Source organism: Branchiostoma belcheri, unplaced genomic scaffold (assembly GCF_001625305.1).
Source record: "Branchiostoma belcheri isolate BF01 breed outbred unplaced genomic scaffold, Haploidv18h27 scaffold3, whole genome shotgun sequence".
Lineage (NCBI taxonomy): Eukaryota > Metazoa > Chordata > Leptocardii > Amphioxiformes > Branchiostomatidae > Branchiostoma > Branchiostoma belcheri.
Genome location: NW_017803909.1, coordinates 3,761,025 through 3,784,349, shown reverse-complemented (window position 1 = coordinate 3,784,349; position 23,325 = coordinate 3,761,025). Strand labels below are relative to the sequence as shown.

The 23,325-nt window shown below is 40.0% G+C and overlaps 2 protein-coding genes across 2 annotated transcripts; one reads left to right on the top strand and one right to left on the bottom strand.

Annotated features, from left to right (window-relative positions):
• Nucleotides 1–214: 214 nt before the first annotated feature.
• On the bottom strand, nt 215–15,140 carry LOC109473944. The gene is made up of 26 exons (XM_019774126.1): nt 14,982–15,140; nt 14,577–14,664; nt 13,899–14,075; nt 11,792–12,031; nt 11,229–11,383; nt 10,367–10,513; nt 10,017–10,161; nt 9,571–9,747; nt 9,305–9,443; nt 8,992–9,083; nt 8,656–8,874; nt 8,285–8,404; nt 7,835–8,001; nt 7,324–7,436; nt 6,810–6,976; nt 6,236–6,409; nt 5,576–5,751; nt 4,889–5,133; nt 4,107–4,165; nt 3,591–3,746; nt 2,936–3,097; nt 2,459–2,617; nt 1,840–1,980; nt 1,330–1,430; nt 987–1,120; nt 215–367 (listed from the first exon to the last, which is right to left on the bottom strand). Exons 1-26 carry the CDS (start codon nt 15,038–15,040, stop codon nt 231–233), a joined length of 3,849 nt encoding a protein of 1,282 aa, XP_019629685.1. The 5' UTR covers nt 15,041–15,140; the 3' UTR covers nt 215–230.
• A 1,453-nt stretch (nt 15,141–16,593) lies between these two features.
• Nucleotides 16,594–23,269, top strand: LOC109474015 (DDB1- and CUL4-associated factor 11-like). The gene is made up of 17 exons (XM_019774220.1): nt 16,594–16,791; nt 16,935–17,047; nt 17,247–17,314; nt 17,600–17,700; nt 17,957–18,059; nt 18,471–18,514; nt 18,635–18,692; nt 19,368–19,436; nt 19,554–19,611; nt 19,884–20,069; nt 20,422–20,511; nt 20,888–20,951; nt 21,098–21,213; nt 21,374–21,413; nt 21,669–21,715; nt 21,972–22,031; nt 22,225–23,269. Exons 2-17 carry the CDS (start codon nt 16,964–16,966, stop codon nt 22,420–22,422), a joined length of 1,386 nt encoding a protein of 461 aa, XP_019629779.1. The 5' UTR covers nt 16,594–16,791; nt 16,935–16,963; the 3' UTR covers nt 22,423–23,269.
• The last annotated feature ends 56 nt before the right edge of the window (nt 23,270–23,325 follow it).

Below are 23,325 nucleotides of genomic sequence, written 5' to 3'. Positions count from 1 at the left end.
TTTTCTGAAGTGAAGCAATGGAATGGACACCCTCAGCATACTTAGGTATGAAGCTACAGCACTTGAAAAAGTCACAGGGTATATATAGTCTAGTCATAATAATTATTACAGTTAAGGCCAATAAAGATCTGCCTATTTTTCCCCCCAGCTATTTCGTCAATGGTGGCTCTGCTACTTAATAACTCTGATCTCAAGTCATCCCTAGACGTAGTGATAACACAGTGCTCCCACTACCCCCTGGTGAAGAGCTGTGTGATCTCGTCATCGTTCAGATTTCCTATCCAGGTCTCCCCGGCCTGGACTGACAGGTTTGACAGGTCCTTCTTCTTCTCCAACATGGCATCGATCTTCTCTTCAAAGGTGTTCTCTGTCGGGCCAACAGACACACCAAGGTACAGTTAATAAAAGTCTGCAGTGGCTGACGTTTAAATCTTCTATTCTGAAAGTAGGAGTGCAAAAATTGGGAGAAATTGAAAGAGATAAAATCTAGCCTCCATAGCCAGGCAATATAAAAACAGCAAAACAAGATGCTACCTTGGAGGCTAGATGTATCATAATACAAAAATTATGAATCAGATAGGATCAAACATAAGGAGAACCTTTTAAGAACTGGAAATGGCTTCTAAGTGTTTTTCATAAACATTGCATTTAGTGAGATTTTTTCATCAGAATTTGCCAAACCACACTTTTAAGCATAGCAAGTTGGCTTCTTTTATAAGATCCTACCTGATCATGGAAGTGTATTGCAAGATAAAAACAAATACATGTGCAGAAATCATACAGGATCCTTGGTAAGAACACCATAGCAGGAAGATATTTCCCTAGAGTGTAACGTCAAATCCACATTTGTATGATGTATAACTTTGATAAGATCTTTTCTATCTTGGCTACTGAGCATCTTTCACACTTCAGCCTCAAAACAGCAATTGCTGAGCTATCATACAGCTGTCACAGTGGAAAGAGGGCGCTAGACAATATTATCTGACCTGAGATAAAGCGATAGACAAACACGGTCTTGGTCTGTCCGATGCGGAAAGCGCGGTCAGTTGCTTGGTTCTCCTTGGCAGGGTTGAACCACAGGTCATAGTGGATGACATGGTTGGCCGCTGTCAGGTTCAACCTGTGGAAAGGTGAAGTATGCAATTTCCAAAATTTAATCACCTTTTACTTTCCCATCAACACATTCAAGCATAACAACAAACCAGCAAGAACTTTACAAAAGATAACCTTCTCAGCATACATAACAATCACACAGCACAAAATTCTTAAGAGTCTTGTAAGAAGTCTAAGCCTACACTTGGCAAAATACAGAACTCTGACAGAACATACCCAACCCCTCCTGCCTGTAGAGACACGATCATGATCTGTCTGTGAGGCTGGGTCTGGAACGCAGTGATGGCCTCATCCCTCTGGGGCTGGGTCATGCAGCCCTGTGATTGGTCCAAATTCAAAACATCTTCATGATGTGCAGACAGCTGTGTTACAGTAGTTTTCAAGCTGCACAACAATTCCCATATTGTTATGTTTTATGTGCCTTCTGTATGGCTATACATAAGGGAAGGCTATGGGTGCTTCGCATTTCAAGATTGTTTGATGAAAAAAATGGTAAACATTTTGGATGGAGAACTCCAAAAGGACTCCAAGTAGAACATGATAGCAGAAAATGTGTCAACAACTGAAAGACTAAAGACTAGAACAGTTCATTGTACAATGTGATATGGTTGAGAAGAACAGTATTGGAAATAGAGAACGGGTTGAAACATACTACTAACTACTATGACTGCTGCTTCACGTCACAGAATAGTAAAAGCTTTTCATAAACAGCAAGACAATCCCCACCTCGAAGATGAGCGGCTTGACCTTGAGGTGCCCCTCCACCATGTGTGCCATGAGTTTGATCATCTGGACGTACTGGGAGAAGATCAGGACCTTCTCTCCCTGCTGCAGGATGGGCTGGAGCAGGTCTATCAGGACCTTCATCTGGGAACAACAAGCATGTACATCAGGACCAGTACAAGAACAGAACATGGAAATCCTTCATTTAGTATGGACTATGGACCCTTATCTGGGGACAATGATGTAAAAATTTTGTGTTGAAAATTACAGTTTAAAAGTACCTGTTTCAGAATGTCCTCTACCAAAACAGATTAACTCTCAGGTTGTCTCAACACATATGAACTTTCGAGCTAACAATGATGTACATTAGGGGCATTACAGGAATAGAACATGTAAGGTGGGCAAAAATACATGTATATCTTTCAGGGTCACACTTAGTATGCTCATTTGTGGGGTTATAAACTGAGCTTTGAACATCATGGTGAACCTTCTATTGTCTTACCAAGTATCACATTCAAATCAGTGTGAGAGGAGCAGGATGTGAGGAGCACAAGTAAATAACACCGGTAGTCTTTCAACCAACATAAAATCATCAAAAGTCAAACACAAGGCTGATGTCTACCTTGCCAGATGCCTGGATGTCCCTGTTGCTGTTCTTGGTGAAGTTGGCAGGGTGGTTACAGATCTGCTTGAGGAAGGTCATGGTCTGGAAGATCACTCCTGTCCTCTCCTTCTTCTCCTTGGCCTCCGCCAGCTTCTTCACCATGTTCTGAACCACGCTCTGCAATACACGGAGGATTGGGAAGGAAAATTATCTCACTGTTAAAATGAAACTAGCTTTCTATACACAGTTAGGTTTCTAGTCTATTCTACATGAATGGACTAAGTCAAATCTAATAATTACTTTGAAATTATGACTTTCCCTGACCTGCTATAAATTGCAACATGATGTAACCCAACACTAGTTACCATGGTGACAGACGTCTGGTTCAGGTCTTTGACCTTATTTGGAGAAGAAAAAGAGGAAGAAACTGAGCAAAAACAAATGTTTTCTTTCGGTAAACATAAAAAAGGAACCAGTGCTAAGTCTGAAGACTACCTCATACAACGCAGCTTGTTCAGCAGTCAGAGAGTTGTACTTCGGCGTGGTGATCTTGTCAGGTAAGTCCTTAATGATGGACCTGTCTGTCTTCAGCCGGCGCAGGAGGAAGGGTCTGGTGATGGCACGGAGGGCCTCCACACGATCTGGGTCACGATGGACCTGGAAACAAGGGAGAGGACTGATGATGTCAAAAACAATCTAAGGTTTTAAATACAAATATGCTGGTCTTTTTCATGGCTGCTTCATTAAATGAAACACTGTACAAACTGAAGTGTTTAATAAATAATCATTTCTCTTTTTCAGCTTTTTCAGCTTTCAGCTTTACTACTGACTATATATGTATAATATACTATAATAATTAATCACTAATAAAAAGTAATTTTGCATGTATTTTTCAAATTGCACATAAAATGTGGACCAACATGCAATTTCACATATGCCATGGGCATTTATTTTAGGCATGTATTTGCAGAAAATCTTTACAAATTGCAGAAAAATTTTTTTACATTCTACAGTATCGCAGAACAGTGAAATAAAGTATTTCTATGACTGCAATCACTGTCAGGATGCTCAAAAAGCAATAGAAAGTCTGATTGACTTGACCAGGGGATTAGAATAGACAAGTAGTTGAAGTAACTGGGTCTGTACCTACCTCAATAGGCTTGGCAAATGACTGAGTGAAGTCCTTGTTGGTACCCAGGTACTTGGGGAAGGTGAAGTCAAACACAGACCACAGCTCTGTCAGGTTATTCTCCACCGGGGTTCCCGACAGGGCAACATGCATCTTTGCCTTCATCCTTTTCACTGCCTGGTGAGGGGGAGAGACGAATACATCAGAACTAGAAAGGTAACATTTGCAAAGCAAATGCATAGACTAGTGTTTACCTTCGCATATGGTCTGCTCTGTAATTCTTCCTCAAACACATTCATATGTATGGGGACAGGAGTCGAAATCTCTCCTGCTATAAAATTGCAACATGATGTAACCCAACATGTGCACCAGTCACCATGGTGACATACGTCTGAGCAAAAACAATGTCTTCCTGCAGTTAACATAACCAGTACATTTAAGTGCTAGGTGCTACATGTAAGTTTAACATTTTAGAGTGTTAGGGTTTCATATAACTCAAAGTTTGTACTTTATAGGGAACCAAATTCTGGCCCTTACCTTTGCTGTTTGTGACTTGCAGTTCTTGATGTACTGAGCTTCATCGATCAAGACCATACCTACAGGAAGAACAAGGCACATTAGAATGTTTCAAAGTCTGAATACCATTCACGTTTGCTCTGTCCTTGGTGCTGAATGCTACTCATTTTGCACATTCCCTGCAACAGATACCATTAACACGTTCTCTTCATGGTGCTGAACACCATACAAATCACATTGTCCTTGGTGCTGAATAACTTGCCTAGAGTTGAATACCATTCACACTAGCTCTGTCCTTGGTGCTGAATGCAATTCATGCCGCCCCCACAATCCACTGTACTGAAAACCATTCATACTTGCTCTGTCTTTGGTGCTGAATACACAATCCAGTGTGTTGAATACAATTCACACAATTCACACAATTTTTCTCTATACCTTTTCATGATATTGTTTGATCTACTGAATACAATTCTATTCTGTTATCCCAGCCAAAGCACCAATACTTTTAACCTTCCTCTATCTCTAGCTAAACTAACATGGCGACGTACCCTTCAAAAAGATCTGGAAAGCAGGGGGATAACATTGAAGGATGCCGAGTCCCTCGCCGAAGACAGAGCAGAGTGGAGAAGACTTGCTGCCCAATGTGCCTTGCACGGGAGGAACTAAGTCTAAGTAAGTCTATCTCTAGCACACCATTTACAACATCCTGTCTACATAACAGCCTTTGTGCTGCTATTGGTGCTATGTATACTGCTTTGTCTGTGGTGCAATTAGCTATCCTCACACAAGACAATAAAACATACTGTATTGTATCTTTGCCAAGGCATCGACGTCGATCCTAACGATGTGGTACGTGGTGATGATGATGTCCGTTTGCGGGATATCCCACGATAGACGCGCACGCTTCTTCTTGGGACCGTCCCTGGGAGAGGGTCGCTTCCCCGCTCTGTTTGGCGTGTCTGGTTGGTTCTCGTACTCCTGCAGCGCTAGGTCATCAGAGTTCCCATGGCACTGGCTACTGGGCAGCATCCTACCTGCACCATAGTACCTATGGCAGTGATACATAATAAGTCAGTTTGTTGTGCTATTACAACTGTTAAAGTCACAACTTACATAAAGAACTGGCCTGTTCAAACAGTAACTTCTGATACAGTACATGATACATACACAGATGGGAGCAAGGATTAATCAACATTTAAGATATTCAGGACCAACCTTTTTATTGCATATTAAGTCAACACATCAGCATTGTTCAGAAATGTTATTATGAACCTCTTAGGAAACTGCAACTAACAATACTATAATAGATTAATCTGAAACAAAAGCATTTGTCCATGTAACCTGTGATGTAATAGAATCTAATTTTGATTCCAGGCTTATTTTCATGGTTGATGAAAGAAAACACAAACATCTGTTCCTTAAAATATATAAGTTAAATATATTTTGTAATACACTGTACCTTACAAATGACAGATATAGGTTCTACTGACCTTGAGACAGTAAGAGAGGGTGCGAAGCGTTGGATCTCCCTCTCCCAGTTACTCATGACACTTGTAGGGACGACAAGTAGTACAGGGTCCTTCAGGTCACCCCGATTCTTCAGGTGGAGCATGGCAGCAATCGACTGGATAGTCTTCCCCAGACCCATGTCGTCTGCTAGGATCACCTGAAGGATTAAGTGAGAGAGATAAGCGAGTAATAAAACAAAGGACTGATAATAGTTACTGTCTAAAAACAAAAAGGTAGTCTCATAGCCTTTTTGGCAGTGGGTTGCTAATCCACTGTGTCAAGGAGCATGGTATTGGAAGGTGGAGCCCATCCCTCTTCTTATACCACCTTTTCCCCATTTTACACCTGGATGGTGTGAGAAAAGTTTTGTGAAGGGTCTTTCCCAAGGACACGAGCTTACCAGCAATACCAGGAATCAAACCCCGGACCTCTCAATCTCATGTCCACTAGCCTTACTACCCTATTCTTTGAAACCATCCACATGAGAAAGTAACCTATGATACATTACAGCACAGGTCTGTTTAGATCACTAAGAATCACTATTGAATTGTGTTCACATGCACAACACTTCAAACACCTGCATGAAATTCTGAACAACTTGATACAGCTTTGTTGTGGATGGTTGTTTTGAGAGAACTTACCCCAAAGCCGTGCTGTATGTTGGAGACCAGCCACCTGTATCCTGAGACCTGGTACGGGCGCAGTGTTGCCTGCAGGTTGTGTGGAATGGGATGTTCCTCCACATTCTTCACAGACTCCACCATAGAACTCAGGCTTGCTGACAAGTGGAACTTACTGTCCTCTAACAGGGACTCCTGGAGGTTAGAAAAACAAAACATACTTTAGTAAAACAAACAAGAGATCACAAGGCCTGCATAGATATTTGTAAAAAAAAAAGTTACAGTATATATTTTTGCCATAGTGATGGTACCTTCTAGTTTTTCAACAATAACATGTTCTGAGTATCATATAGTGACAACTCTCTACCCCACTAGTACTAACTGTATTCAAACTTCATTGCAAACTCTTGCCTGAAGGCTAATCACAAGAAAACACACAGTTTTGATAACATAGAAGGTCTAGAGATCTATTTAATGTTTCAATGCACATAATTGGAGGCAGTGACCAATACATAGTCCCACATGATAGGTGGGTTTTATACTTAGAAGAAATATTATTTTTGGAAGTCTTATTGTCTGTCCACCCAGCCATTACCTTGAGCAGGTCCAGGGGGGAAGGTTGAGGTGGCTCCTGTTTGACGTTGTTGAGGATAGTCGTCATCTCTTCAGGCTTGACAGAGATGTACTTATCCCTGAACCTGACCAGTCCCTCCCCGCTTTGCACCAGCCTCTCAAACTCGTGCACAGCAATGTACTCATCCCCTGCAATATTAAATCAAATCAAATCAAATCAAATCATATTTAAAGTCAACTTTGCAGACGTGCTGAATTTCTTCATACACAACTGAATTGCATTGAAATTTTACAGATACGTAGATTAAGAGCATATTGACATTTACATAATTATAAAATATGATGTAAACAGTGCTTAACTATGTCCACAACAATCAATGTAAGAATAACTGGCGCCTTGTCAAGAAAGTTTTTGTTACAAGGCACCAGTGAAATTTGTCTTCTCCATCACTGAAAACTGAAAAAAAAATTGTTCATACATTTTATTATGTAAATTTTGCTGCAAATTATAAACCATTGGATTATCAGGCACTTACCAATGGCAATTTTCCAGTTGTACGTGAGCAGGTCACCGATGGAGAAGAAGGACTGCTGGTTCTTAGAACCCTCCAGTTCAGCATACACCACTGCTTTGGGCTTCAGGATCTTCCTATTGGACAATGGTAACAACAAAGAACAGTCGTGTTAAAACTCGTTTGAATTCAACTGTCAATTCTCCACTACTGGGACAACTAAAGAGAATTACACTGTAGTGAAAGGAATAAGACAAGCTCAGTTTTTTCATAACTGAAGTTGAGGTGAATCACAACATGTCTACACAGTTCTATTCATATAGAATGGAGAAGGGTGCTTCCTAGATATTTTATTAAGTTCCTTATTGGAACTGAACCCAAGTTGCAGCATGCTACTAAGTACTTTTATGCATCAACACTACTTGTCTCAACTTAGCAATCCAACCAGTACAGCAAGAAAAAAATATTCAAAACTACTTAGAAATGTCAGATATTCTAGAGTATGTTCAAACTTGAGTGAGTTGTTATGTTTTACCTTAGCTCCTTTGGGAGAATGACCTTGACTCCCAGGTTGTTGAAGACATCCACTGTGTTTAAGATGAAGTCCTCCAGTTCTCCTGCAGTCAAGGCAATGGAGTCTTCCTTCAACAGCCGTCCAACATGGGGGAGGTAGGAGTGCAGGGTGGCCAGGAACTTCATGGCCTGGGGCAGGGAAAAAGGGATGAGACAAAACGTACCAGGCAATCAGGCTTTAAATCTTTTTTTCAAAGGTGTCATCTGTGGTAATGTCGTATGATTGCTTTACAAATGTGGTCTTTTGCACTCCAAATCTTTAAACATTTCATAAACCTCAAATTTACACCCTGAAATAGAGAAATAATTTGCCTTTTCAAAACATCTTAGCTTTTCTAAAAGACATTACTCTGGTTATGTGTTTTGGGTTAAAAGCATCTGCAGAATGAGAATTCCAAAGATGCCCTGTTACCTGAGCTTTAGCCCAACTGTTGCTCATCAGGAAGCGTCTGATTGGCTTGTGACGAGCTATGTCGTTGTCGATCATCTTTACCCACAATTCCATGGCGTAGTGATCTGGGGGCGGCAGCTCCTGTGGAAATGAGTTTTAGTTACCTAACAGACTCAGAGACAAATATTTGAGAATTGACAATGCATGATTGTTGCAATATAGTCAAGAGCATATCCTATTTTTCTTATAGTCAATACAAGTTACAGTAAGAAAAAGTGGATTTATCAGAATCACCAAACATTGTCAGTTTCTTACAAATGGTCCATATATAACTATACAAAACTGTAAAGATATGAGATCTGGTGATATCAAGAATCATGACTAGAACATACTTCATTTTTGATCTTGAATCCCTTAGTCTTCAGGGGACTGATGTGGACAGCTACTTCCAGGTCTGTCTTGATCAGGTCGAAGTCACCAAAGTACTTAGCGATGGCCCGGGGTACACTCTGTTGGGCAATGGACCTGATGTTGTACACACTACCACGGAAAAACGCCAGTGACTCAGGAGGAGGGTTGTTCTTGGACTTCTTGTGCATGAAGTGTAGATCCTAGGAGAGGGGACAAGAAAAATGTATACTGTGGTGGAATTGTTGCATCAGCTGTCAGAAGTGCAGAAAACAAAAGTATCTGAACAAACTTTATCATGAATCAATTGTTTTTCTCACCGTGACAAACCTGGTGAGGAGAGTGGACAGCACATGGAGGGCTGCAGAATGTCCACCGAGAAGCATGTTGTCCACTTCAACACAGGGGTTGTCTAAGCAACACAACAAATCAAGCAACTTCAGCATAATATTTCCTTCTACAACAGTTCTGTCTAACATAGGCATATAGGCAGCCTGGACATCAGCACCCTTACTGGTCATTTTCAGCTGAGTACATGAATAGATCTTTGATTTATCTTACCATGTCTTACCTTAGATCATGTTAGTAACAATCTTTAATAGACAATGACAAGGCACAGTTAAATATTTTTACCTTCAGGGTAAATCTTGGTGAGATTGTCCAGTTGTTCTGCCACCAGCTCTGCAGTGTGTGCTGGCCTCCAGATGATCTTGAAATCTTTAATCTTGTCCTGCTGTTGTCGACTCAAAGGCAGCACATCAGGGATGAATGCCTGGAGAGTACAAATCATTTGGTACACTCCAATGCTTTCACTTATCCCATAGAAGAGTATGTCACTAGCATTGCAAAAACGAATGCAGAAGAATGCAGATATATAGAAACAGAGACATTGTACTTACCTGGTTTATCATAAGCATCCAGGCCACCCTGCAAGTGTAAAAGAAGAACCTGTAGGAAGGACTGCCGAAGTCAGACTTCAGCCACAGGAACAGCTGCATGGCTGTGAAGAGATCAACTTTCATCCAGGTTTCTCCTATTTTTTCTAAGTGTCCGTCCTTTTGCACAAAGATCAATTCCTGTATTTGTAAGGACAAAAACAACAAGACCATTATTAGACCAAAGGGAGAGAACGAGCCAAATACAAAGTTAAGTGACACAATTCTTCATTTGTGGTGTTATGAAATATCGTTTTCTATTCAAGTTGTTCTGTATCTTAACTATCAACATTTCTGACTAGGGTACTGTCATGAATAGCTCCCATCCCCTTCCATTGCCTTTCATTCCATTGCCTGTTTTTGATTTTAACAACATCGCTTCGCAACATGCAGTAGCGTGCAATATCTACCGCATCATATGAGGGCATCTCGTCCTTGAACACTCTTTTGATGAATTCCCATTCTTTGTTCTCCGATTCATGTTCAGATAGGTTGTCCCAGACTGGGTTGTGTATCTGCAGCTGTGGTGCATACTCAGCCCCGGTATAATCAAACCTGGTGGAAAATAACAGATACACGTAAGTAAAAGAAAAAAATGCTCAAACTTTAACAGTAAATTCTCATTACTGTTGAAACAAAACTTAGCTCATTAGTTCACTGCTACACACAAGCCAAAGGCGTTGCGAGACCAAGGGGGATAAAATTTGTTGACAGTTTTTTCATTGTCTATGTATTACTAGTAGTAAATGCATCACTGTACTCTGCATCCAGATATAGCTGGAATCTTGCAGCTGACATGATGTTCTGTACTTCATCGTAGTCCAGTTCACTCAGCCAGTGAGCTGAGCCTGCCTTCCCTGGATTCATCAGGTCATCCAGCACCTTTGTACTCTGCTTGGCTGCATAGCTGAAAAGTTTACAAAACCAGCTATTCACTTAGACTCTCATACTTCAAAAATCAACTTTCTGACTATAAGTTCATCTGCACTCACATTTTAAAACTTTTTGGCTGGGACAACTTTTAACAATTCAATATAAAGAGCACCATGTCTTGACTATGTATTGATGCTGCTATCGTTCACTGATAGTTTATACTGTGATGCAACTTTCTTGCCAACTTCTGGCAGTAATGTTTCATCATTATGTTTACCGAAAGAAAACATATTGTTTTTGTTACGTTTCTTCTTCTTCTCTAAACAGTGACCTCTGACCTGACTGAACCAGACTGTCTCTCACCATGGTAACTGGTGTTGGTTTACATAATGTTGCAATTTTATAGTAGGAGGGATTTAGACTCCTGTCACCATATATGTGAATGTGTTTGAGTTAAGGGTTAATGACCCGCCCCGAGGTGAATATGGTGTGATAAAGCCTTGTCAGTTGCTATAACCACCGAATAAAGCCACAGAGTGAGCGCAGCTAATGCTAACTGTGACATTATGGTGTCATACTAGTAATCAATATGGAATGGGGGCTTCTGATTGGTCAACGCCACCTGGCCATGATAATAAGAATTAACAGAGCAGACCATTTGCGAAGGTAAACATGTATTTGCTTTGCAAATGTTACTTTTCTAGTTCAGACTAATAACACAGTAGTAAGAACTTTTGTTGTTTTGTTACCTGTAAAACTCCTCCATGACACACTTGTAGTCCAGCTCCAATGAGAAGGGAGGATTGCTCTTCAGACAACTCAGGATGAAGTCAGACATTGGAGGGATTTTCAGCAAAGGGCAGGGCAGAATGTGGTTCTCATTGACTTCAGTCTCTGTGGATTGCTGAAATGAAGGAAATGTAAGACTGTAAGTTGTGCACTTCTACAGTACGTAGGGGAACAGTGGGTATGGGTAGATCATTGATTTGAACTATCTGTTCACTAGGGTAACATTTTTGAGTCAGGTCCTGACCAGGCACTTTGAGGGAATTATAATGATAAAAAGTATTATATAAAAGACAACAAAACAAACACAGTGTATAAAAATTAATCATCAGCATTATTTGTGGACATTCCTAATAAGCTTTTTTTTTCCTTATTTCAAACAGGCCAGCTAAGCCCCAACCTAGAAATGTAACCCTAGCATTATATGGGATACTAGTATTTAGCATCACCTAGTTAAGCCATAGATCCCTGGACAGGGATAGTTTGTGTTACACAGAAAGTCACTGTATCACACAAAAAGGCGTACCATACTACTAGGCCTGTTGAGTGGCAGTGGATACCCTGGATCAGTGTCGGAAGGGCTGATGTTGAAGTACCCCATCAGATCCACTCCTCTCAGGTTAAACAGGGTGAAGGGGTTCTTGTCGATCTCTGAGGTGATGAGGTAGTACACGGCAGCCATGTGCTTACAGGGGTTGGCTTCATCCGGACACTTGCACCGGGCATTCATATCATACCAACTGGCTGGAAGTAAGTCAATGTCAGCCTGTTGGAGAGAAAGGGCACATTACTAAATTTACATTTCTAGTAAGTAAAATTAACTCTTCATGTGTCATGAAATTCACATATTGCTTTGAAGCCTGAGCCCACACATGCATTAAAGCTTATTATCATATAGCCGGACGGCGCGGACCAATCAGAGGCCCGGATACCCGTGCTGTTATTTCCCGATAACAGCACATGTGGTGTTATGGCGGAATAACAGCACATGTCGTGTTATGGCTGATACCATTATGTTATAGGGTATAGGGGCATGCGACTCTTTTTGTAAACCTTTGTAGCATTTTTCTGTCCAATAAACTTTTTTGTTTAGCTTCATTTAAACTACAATTTGCATTAAATGAAATTATCCATATTTGTTTTAAAGCGTATAATATATTCGAATGTATTTTTATGTATGTATATATATTAAAGCTGTTGTATTTCAAACAGGAATTGTGTTGATTGACAGTTTGGATAGGCTATATGATAATAATTTTAATGCACTGCCTTTTCCTCGTTGTATATGGTGTCATAACTGCATGGGCAGCTGCCATAACCACCTCATAAACCACCTCGTTCGCTTCGCTCACACGGTGGTTTACTGTAAGTCTCTTTAGATTCGCGGGGCCTAAAGTTCGCGGTTTCGGGAAAATGGACAATCCGCGGTATTTTTAGATTCGCGATTTCTCCTTGGCTATTTTTCAAAGAAAAATTTGTAAAGTGTATATTTAAAATAATAAAAGTTCGTGTTCCGGCATTTATATCCTAAAACGCGACGCAAAAATTTGTTTCGTGCACCGCGCGAGACTGCCGGCGGTATAGCTGACGATCGATCTGACGCACGTGTAAACAATTTTCTTTGTTCGGAAATAAGCGCTAAAACGCTATTTTCCACGACTACACATCGATACTCTAGTGAAGAAATGCATAATCGAAAGAATCTTTCGGGAAAATATATATTACTAAGAATATTTATGCCGTCTTCGGCGAGATTTTGAACCCGGAAGTATGCAAAGGTCGCCTACGGTTTTGTAGCGGCCCACGGTAGCGTTTCTATCCAGCAAAACAAGAAAAAAAAAACGCCCGCAAAGCAGGGCGCAAAAGAGAACCAACTAACACTTCCCAGGTACCAGTAGTTATATTTTTCATCAAAATATTTGTAGATTTGCCCGATGTGCCCGCAATTTTCAACCGCCCGGGCGCGCATGGCCGGCGCTCAGCACACAGAGATTTTTGTCCGGCGGTGCACGTTTGACACGGCCAGTGCCGCAGTATCACGATTCGGTGTCTCATAATATTATAATTTTTTGACATCAGTATAACTTAAAAAATTTTGGTACTCAACATACGTACATTTGCTAAGAATGGAGTTGATTAGCAGTGATTTGTGTTTGTTCCGTGTGTTTGTGTTTCGCTTACCGTCGTGAATGCATGTGGGGAGGGGGGCGCACTTACGCAAAACATATTCGCGGGGTAATAGATTCGCGGTACAGAGGTCCCCGCGAATTCCGCGAATCTAAATATACCGCGGAAATTTGTAGACTTACAGTATTCGGTGGTTATGGCAGCTGCTCATGCAGTTATGACACCATATACAACTCGGGGCAGTGCATTAACCCTTTAGTACAATTTGTACCTCGAGGATTGAAGAAAGAGATTTTGAAAAGTTTTTAGAAAGTCTGGAGCAAATTCTGTTTGTATGCATGAAGCCCGATTTTACATCATTTAGGAAAGTACAAGCTTTACTAACATCTAGCTTTTCCTTTTGCACCTACGTTCTATTACATTGTAAGATCTACAATAATCATAACATTTTCCCCTTGGTAAAATGACAATACTTTTCCCTTGGTAAAATGAGATGGAAATATCACCTCCTCAAGAGTGTCGACCAGCTCGTCTGGGAGATCACCGTTGATGATCTGACCGTACAGAAGGGGGTTCTCATTGATGACATCATACACCCGCTGGACTTCAGCATGGTCCAGGAGTTGGAACTGTATCTTCACCTCGTAGGGGCGAGGCATGGTTCCCTGGACATGGGCCGAGACCTGGGTTTCAATGGAAGCATGCACATGTTAAATGCTTTGGATAGAAACCTCTGAATTTCTGCAAGATTCTTCAATATGAATGCATTTTGTACATGGAAATCCATTTTAGTCAAAATGCCCATGATGCATATAAATTTTAAGAAGACATAAGAACTTTACATAAACCTTAATGATACTCATGTGTGAGACCCCAAATAACCGAGTTCATGTCATGATATTGGAAATGTATGAGCTCAGTACTTAAGTATACTGATACCAAGGACATTATTCTGTGTATAATGTCCTTGCTGATACCAATTCTCAGTTATTCTGCACATCAAAACAAACAGCACATGCTTAGACACAATATCAATACTTTGAAAGCTCAACAGTTTGTCAAACTTTGCGGAAGCATTGAAACTTTGAAATTGTTTGAACTGGTGACATATGCACAAATGATGTTATCTATTTGTTTTGTCCCCTCTTACTAGTCTTAGATCTATATCTTTTACTGCACCTAACCTTTGGTCCATTGATGTTTACATTCAGCACTTTCCCTGTGTTGGCGTAACTCTTCCCTCGCTCAAGTCGTCTATTTGTATCCAGGTTCCTGCAATCACACAGACGGGAAAATTCAAATCAATGTCTGAAATAAACCATCCACCAAAAATCAACCATCAAGTCAGTCTACTAGTATTTCACACTTACATGATCAAAAGCAAAACAAGACCTTGTGAAATACTGAGGGTGGCTATGCAAATTACAGACATGAAAGAACGATGCCCCAAATTTGCATGAAAATAATTGAAAGATCTGAATAGATAACATGCCAGAGTTACAGGATAGAGAAATTGTCATTATGTTATTGAATAGGAAATGTCCTAAACTTTGCCAGAAAAAAATGCCTTAGACTAAACTGTGACTTACCCAAGGGCATCTAGAAAGGCCCCGCCCCACGCTGTCTTTCCATAAGTGTTCCTCACCATCTTGACTCTTCCTACAACTTACAAGCCTGTGAATAAATTATCAGAAAAGTCACATCATGATAATCCTGAATATGAGGTCAGTAATTAGCATAATTTGCTTCTTTCTTCTTCACCAAAGGATTTTATTTGAAACACTAGGTTGTAAATTACTTGTGTGAGCTTTCATCACCCGCAAAAATTATGCTGTTTCCCTATACATATTTTTTATCATCAAAAATAAACTTCCTACTGAAAACACTGGCAATTTACTGTAAATATATTAAATTTAGAGAAGAAGAGTGACATGGTGTTTCTGAACTTGATGACAATTAAAAGTAACTCTTTTTCCATTGATTGCCATACATTAATCTGGAAACCAGATACATTTGTATCAACTTTGTAGGGTCTCACAGACAGTCGATTATGATTAATTTGCTGCCTCATTAACCAACATCTGTTTTGAGGAAGCGACTTCCTGGACTTTTCGCGCCAAAAGAGTGACAACAATACCCAAGGGACGCGGGGCGGGGTACCAGAAAAACAGCCGTGCATGGCACCAGATGCCACGCGGTCAAAACGAATTTCTACAAAGAAAACGAACAAATTGTGCATAAATATTTGTGGACCTCAATAACAAATTGTTCTAACAAGTACTTTTAGTATCTGATGTGGTCAACCGAGTGGAGATGTCTAGATTACAGTTATTTTGCTTAGCTTCAGCTACTAGTATCAAGATATTTGGTTTGCAGCTGAGAATTTCCGTCTTGGAACTTCGAATTTCACCTGAAGTTGTTGTTATTGAAAAAAAACATCGTTGTTTAAAATGGTTCAAACCTGACTAGATTACGAATCGGACCGTTTAGTTCTTACTTTTATGATTCGAAAAATCCTAGACAGGCATGTCCATGCATGAGCGAGAATCGCAAAAAAATTACCCGCGTCTTTTCTAGATCTAGCACTTCCACGCTCCTTGAATTTCTAAGATAACGGTACGGAACAAAAGATCGCACTCACCTTCCTGTTTACCCACTCTTGCTATTTTCATGTAAGTCTGCCTAAGACACCGGCCTGGATGCGGGAAGCCTCCGTTCTTACGCACAGTCTTCTTGGGCGCGTCTGGCGAGCTCACAGCTAGACGTCTCCTTCTCCCAAGAGTTCACTTTTTCCCGCGGAAAAACTTTTCAGACGATACTACTGAGCTTTCAGGGTAGGCATTCCAGGAAAACTTGAGTTTCTAGAAACCCATGTCGAACTTCATCTAATACTTTGTTATAAAAGTATATGTTATTATTTCATATTCATAAAATGTTTGAAAAAGACTCGAAACTGGAATATTTTCAAAAAAGGTCCATTTTCGTATCACCCTACAGTATCTAATGGTATAGTCTTTGTCACATGATAGCTCTGTTACAGCTGAAAACATTTATTTCCGCAAAATTTGGGTCCTAACCTGGTATGAATACGCTCCCCATACTATGAGTAGGTTTTTCAGCGTTATTAGCTAAGATTGCGATACACTAACCGCAACAGAAGTGGAGAGCCATAAGGAGCCAGAGGAATTGCGTCATAAAGGTCAAAGGTTATGTTTTTATCTCGCGCCATGTTTTTGCCCGAAGCGGCAGACCACAGGATGGGAGGATGAGTCGACGCTTTTCTTTGTTGTATTCCGTCTATCTCTGTCGGATTTGTCCGACCAACGCTTGTCTAAAAAACCTTCCGTTTGTCAAGATTATGCAGGGATAGTCTTTGGAGCCAACCGTGGCTTTGTAAAGGTGGGCTGTGTTTGTAAACAAATGCTATTTTTATGTGACTTCATCGAGTCTGCTTCATCAGATCAAGAATTATGATCAGGTCGATACCCGGTCCTAGCATTTTAGTTTTGTGACGTTGCGATGTTAACTTCTTTTTTCTTTAGCTCTAGCTTACTGCAGAAGTTGACCAGGGATGGATACACTTGTGGGCAGTGTCAGCCCTCTGAAATGTGGTTCCACAACTCTAGATGGGAGCACTGCATATCTTCTGAAACAGGTAACGTTACATAATGTACAAAGATATGTGTGTTATAAAAGTGTGTTATGAAAGTGTGTATCATAACTGGTTTAACACAAATACATGTATTCAGTAAGCCGGGCGACAGTAATACAGTCACATACTAGCCATATATCGATGAAGGGGTCCTCTTTTTTTTATAGGTTAAGGGTCATTCGACTTGTTCTTTTCTTTCCAGAGGGAGTTTGGATTGTGCACAAATTCTGGTCCATTTTCAAGTGGTCAGAGAATCTCCATTGGAGCTAGGTATGTCATACATGTAGATGTGATAAAATGTCAAACTTATGGCAGAACACATGTTATTTGACAGCTTTCCATGCATCCTTTTCTTTTAAATCAAATAGCTATTTCCGACTAAGAATTTTGCAACTTTTTACAGTGATTCATATTCAAGTAACAGTTACAAGTACCACTATTTTAGAATATATATATTTTTTTAACGGTGTCGCTCAATGCAAGGCCATTTGTTCACATTATGACATATAATGCCAGTATGATCATCTGTGCAACATTCACCATGTATTTCTTCAGCTTCATTCCTAATCGAATGAGAACAGTGGCAGCATATGGTGAGAAGGCTTTTTGTGGGACATTCTCAAAGGATGGATCAGTTTTCCTGAGTTCATCTCAGGGTCAGTGACATCATTATTTTGTTATCAGTACCATTCCATTTTACCAAGTATGAGTTGTACTAAGCTATAAGATCTAGAAGTAGTGGATCCAGTTATGACAGCAGAAAAGGCACAGTTTCAGTTCGTAGATGAACAAATAAATTAATAATCATAAGCCAGACGGCATTAGCCATTAAGTTTTATACAAAGTCTAATTCTCTCTGACGAAGTATGGGCAGGAATTGTCAAACCCCCTGTAATGCCTATTCACCTACAGATGACAAGATCCGGCTGTACAACACGTCACATGGCAGCTTCACAGAGAAGAGATGCATCACAGCACGAGACGTGGGCTGGAGTGTGCTGGACACAGCCTTCAGGTGTGACGAAGATTCTAAAACACTTCAAATAGAATGTAGTAGAGTGGATTCATTCCTAGGATCCTCAAGCTAACCGAAATCTCCTACATGCAGTCGTCCTTCAGCAAGACATCTGGAGCCGCATACTAGTAGTTCCCATTTAGAACTTTTATTCAGCCTGCTGCACTTCAAATAGAAATTTCGTTTGAAGATTACTCTCTTGTTTTCTATGTGGCCTTTCCTACAATTCATGGCCACTACTACTGGGAAACATAGAGTTGTAGAAAAACAACAAAATAACCCCTGACCAAAACCTCTACTAGTGCTTAAAGAGTGCAGCCATATCATACCGTCCACAGGAATGTCTTCATGTACCTGTTATCAAAATGAATATGGTTGTATGATCGTTTGTATTTGTTTCTTTCTCCCCAGTCCTGATGGTTCCTGTGTTATATACTCCAGTTGGTCAGACTTCAGTGAGTAAACACCAACCTTCCCATCTGTGCTTTTCTCTAATTGCCTTTCTTTACGAGATAAAAAGTTGATCCCTTACATTTAATTGTTAATTAAGTATGTAATATTTCATTGATTTACAGTTCATCTTGTTGATATATCCTCAAAGAATGTGGAGTCCCATATGGCCTTGGACCTCAGGTAAAAGACATTTTTGTGTTGTGTTGTGTTGTGTTATGTCATGTTATGTTATGTTATGTTATGTTATGTGGGAATGTCATCCTTGTCAAACGGAAATGTAAACCTTCCTGCTGTCTTACCAGTAACCAACAGTGAATCAGTAGCCAGACATTCCAAAGGTTAAGAACAATAGTTACAGACATATATGTAGGGGGTATTTTCAAAATAAGATTAGAGTTTTCACGCCAATAGAACATTTCCTGTCTTCCAATGATAACTTGAAGAACTTCTTTTTTTCATGCAGTCAAATCTCATTATAGTTTTGACAAAAACATGGCTCAGTGACTGTGCCTTTGTTGAAGGTGTGCCATAATTGGAATGACTACAGTAAGGTATAACAATAGCATGCAGGTGTGGAGCAGGTGTGCCACATAGGCATTATATGGGACCATGCAAACATGCTTTCATGTTTGACTCACATGTTATTTTAGATTAAGCCTGAGTCACATAGTGTAGCTCAGCAGTTTTCTTTGAGGTTCAACCTAGTTTCTCTCCCATTTGTACTGTTATGAAGCATTGTTTCAATATGCACAGTTACAACACCCATCATTTATGACACCTCACAAGTGATGAAATCCTGTAACATCACTGATAGTCCCATGAGTTATACGAACAACCTCATGTTATTTTTTCCAGCCCCATTGAACGAGACTTTGCAATCTTTTCTGTGGCCTTTTCTCAGGATGGCAAGGAAATTCTTGGAGGGTGAGTAGTCTGTGTAGATGATTATTTTTTTTGTTGCAACTCTTATAGGGTAAAGGTACATGTACTTTAATCTGAGACCACAATGACCATATGTTCTTATTCATCCCCTCCCCCCAGTGCCAGTGACTGCTACATGTACGTTTTCAACCGAGAAAGAAACCAAAGAACACTGATGGTAAGTCAGCACTCTGACAGCATATCAAAATCATGTTCTATTGTTCTCATCCTGAACTACCAGTATACTACCAGTAATCAAAGGCTATCTGCATAGTGGCATACAAAAACAGGTTGCATTCTATCTGATGATACGCATTAAATGTGCCTGTATCAGAAAGATGGCCTGTATCAGAAATTAGACCATAGGAAGAGATCCTGTAATTATAGTGAAACTACCTTGTTTAGAATGATGGTTACATTTCTTGTAAATAATGTTCAACACACTTCCAGATGGATGCCCACGAAGATGACATCAACAGTGTGAAGTTTGCAGACGAGTCTTCCCACATCCTGTACTCGGCAGGGGATGACGGTGTGTGTAAGGTCTGGGACAGGAGGATTCTGGATGAGGAAGACCCACAACCTGTCGGCATCTTCGCTGGCCACAGTGATGGCATCACTTATATCGACTCCAAGGTAGATCAAGTCTCAGTAGACAAGGCACACAAAAATCAGCCTAATCGACCAACACTCAAAATGCTGATTGGAAGTTATATCATGTAATATCATTGTACTGCACCAGAAACCATTTTGCTGCGAGTAAGAAGAGCATCCAATGTTCATTCTTGTTGGTTTCCTTGGTGAAATACTAGTAGGCTGTACCGTGAATCAGTGGGAAAAATGTAGAAGGAATCACATACAGTATACCATTGGCACAATGAGTAAGATTAATCTTTTTGTTATTTCATGGGCTATGTACATGTACATCAAACCACACCTGTAGCACTGGTGTAAATGACATAACACATACATCTTTTCCAATCCTCAGGGAGATGGTCGCTACCTCATCACAAACTCTAAAGACCAAACCATTAAACTCTGGGACGTCAGAAAGTTCTCATCTTCTGAGGGGTTAGAGGTACGTGTAGAGAGTGGTCTATGTCTGTTGTCATCTTGTTAGTTATATATCAAGTATAACTGTTACTGCTACAATGTATTACATAAGACTTTCCTTTACTGTTTCTTATAGTCCCCTTCTCAGTGCATTTTGCGCAATGATAATATCTAATTGGTGTTATTTGTCTCCCATATTTCTAACTGCAATGACTGATCCTATCCATGTTCCATATATATTGTATAATTCATCACTCACAATTATAGGGTAGCGTTGGAATAAGGTATCTAGAAGTAGATTTTAGTATTGTTGTTATCTTTTGATTTAAACACTTGCCATACATTGTATCCATTGCAATTGTTGCGCAATAAAGATTGATTGATTATCAAATATTTTGCAGGCCACGAGACAAGCCATTACAAACTACAGGTGGGACTACAGGTGGATGGCGGTGCCCAAAATAGGTCAGCTGTTCCTTTCTCATCTTCAAGTCTTTTTTTATCTTAAAACTGCAAAACATTGTAATTAATGCTGGATGTTTGGCATGCTCAAAATTTATTACCTAGACATTACTTGAATATAACTTAATGTTGTGTTGTGTGAATAACAGTGCGTAACAGCAGGAGAAAGCTGAAGGGTGACACATCTGTGATGACGTATCGGGGCCATAATGTCACCAAAACCCTCATCAGGTGTAGGTTTTCACCTGTACACACAACTGGGCAGGTAAGACATGCAACTGTTTGGGCATGATCTGATGTATCTGGTTGTTCTTTGTTACATGATTCTTTGTGAAAGAGTCAAGAAAAAATTGTACTGTTAGTCATGTATTTCACAACTTTACCTACTGCAAAAGATTTCAAGTTGCATGTGTGATTTCTTACAGAGGTATATCTACACTGGATGTGGCACTGGTGCTGTCATAAGTAAGTCCCTTTCCATACAATATAATGAAATTATATGCAACAGTTCTAGACAGAAGCATAATCAAATGTTGTGACATTAAGACTTGGTTGATTTGCAGCAGCTACTGTATCTAGATGTACTAACTTGCTTGTTTGGTAACTCACATGAATACAATGTATATATATCGTTGGAAATTGTATTACATTTTTGATTGCAGATTACACCAAAAGCTGTATGTAAAGTGTAAAATCACCTGTTATCTTTTTCTTCCACAGTCTATGACCTTCTCTCAGGAAACATGGTTGCCAAGCTGATTGGTCACATATCCTTTCAGTGTTACAGTGCCAGATATGGAGTCTAGTATTACTCAACGGTTGGAATACCTGTATACTAGCACTTAAGACACATGCTCTTTGTCACCTATGTGTTGTGTTAGCCAATATTGCCAAATTGGTGGTTCTTGTGAGAAGACATTTAGGCTAGGATGTTACCTGAAAACATGACTTGTTCTGATATCCCTCCAATTTAAGTTACCCGTCAAGTTGCCTGCCATTTTAATTAACCTTAACAGTTCACACAAAGCCTGTGTTCGGGACGTGTCATGGCACCCAACTGATGTACGGATTGTCAGCAGCTCTGTGAGTGGGAGTTTATTCTTATCAAAGCACCATTGTCCTGTTGCATGTGAATTATTCAGTATATAGAGCTATGGAGTTGTATGACTGATGACTTTAACAGTACAAGAGCACTATACATCCAGTTGTTGCTCCACATACCTTCAAATATGATTGATTGTTTATTTGTTTGCTTATTTGTTTGTTTGTTACCCAGTGGGATGGACATGTCAGCCAGTGGGATTACCAGGGCACAGATAACCCTCAGGATTCTGACTCAGACTCAGAGTACGGGATGGAGCAGAGCGGCGGCCGACTTGTCATCATTAACATCAACGGTGTGCGCAGGCGGAGTAAGAGGTTAAGACAACAGGACCAAGAAAGGCACAAGAGACCTCGACCTGAGGAGACATAGAGGGCCTGCATGGGGGGTCCCGACAACGATCTACGCTAAATTTTGAGAGCTTGTAACGTATTACACTGAATTGAAGAAGCCCCCCCATTATGTTTTACGATAAATTCCGGGTAGCTACAATGCATTACGTAGAATTAAAACGGCAAAACACGCTCTAAAATGCGCCAATTAAGCTCTATGTTGAATTAGACTGGTCCGACTATGGTCTACGTAGAATTAAAACGGCCGATTACACTCTACGGAAAAGGGCATGCAGGCCCCCATAGAGTCACCATTAATGTCCCTTCAAATGTTCAGACTGTAGCAAACTGTTCATTGTTTTCAGTGTTTGCATGTTGAAATTTGAAAAGGAAAATTTTACTGATCATTGCCATACCTGATGAAATTCTAAGCACTTCACAGGTGCCTTTCTGCACTAATTTGGACTGGTGCACTGGAGTGTGCATGACCTAATGTATAAGACTTGAAGATATATAGGGTTGTGGTAGCAGTTTTGTTTGTACAGTAATGCAAATATCCAATTTTTAAAATAGAAATGGGCTATTTAAGGATAATGTTGATTATGATTTGTTTTCTTCACCAAGTTTATTCAACTACATGTAACAAGTTTTTATATGTATTTTAAGTCCTTCATTTCCCTAAATCATGAAAGATGGTGATGGAATTTCTGCACTGTTTTGATCTATCTTTCAGCACAGAATGTTTTCAACAATATTGGAATCCTGGTATTTTACAGGAAATACTGAGTTATGTTTATTATATTTGCTAGACCTGTATATAACTTTCTCCCTTTAATACCCCAGGCTTCCAGAGGGATTGTGTCAATGGAAAATTAAATGATGTGTGACAATCTCACCATTGTTTATGCTATTTGTGTTAGATTTGAATGTTTGAGAAAAGTTA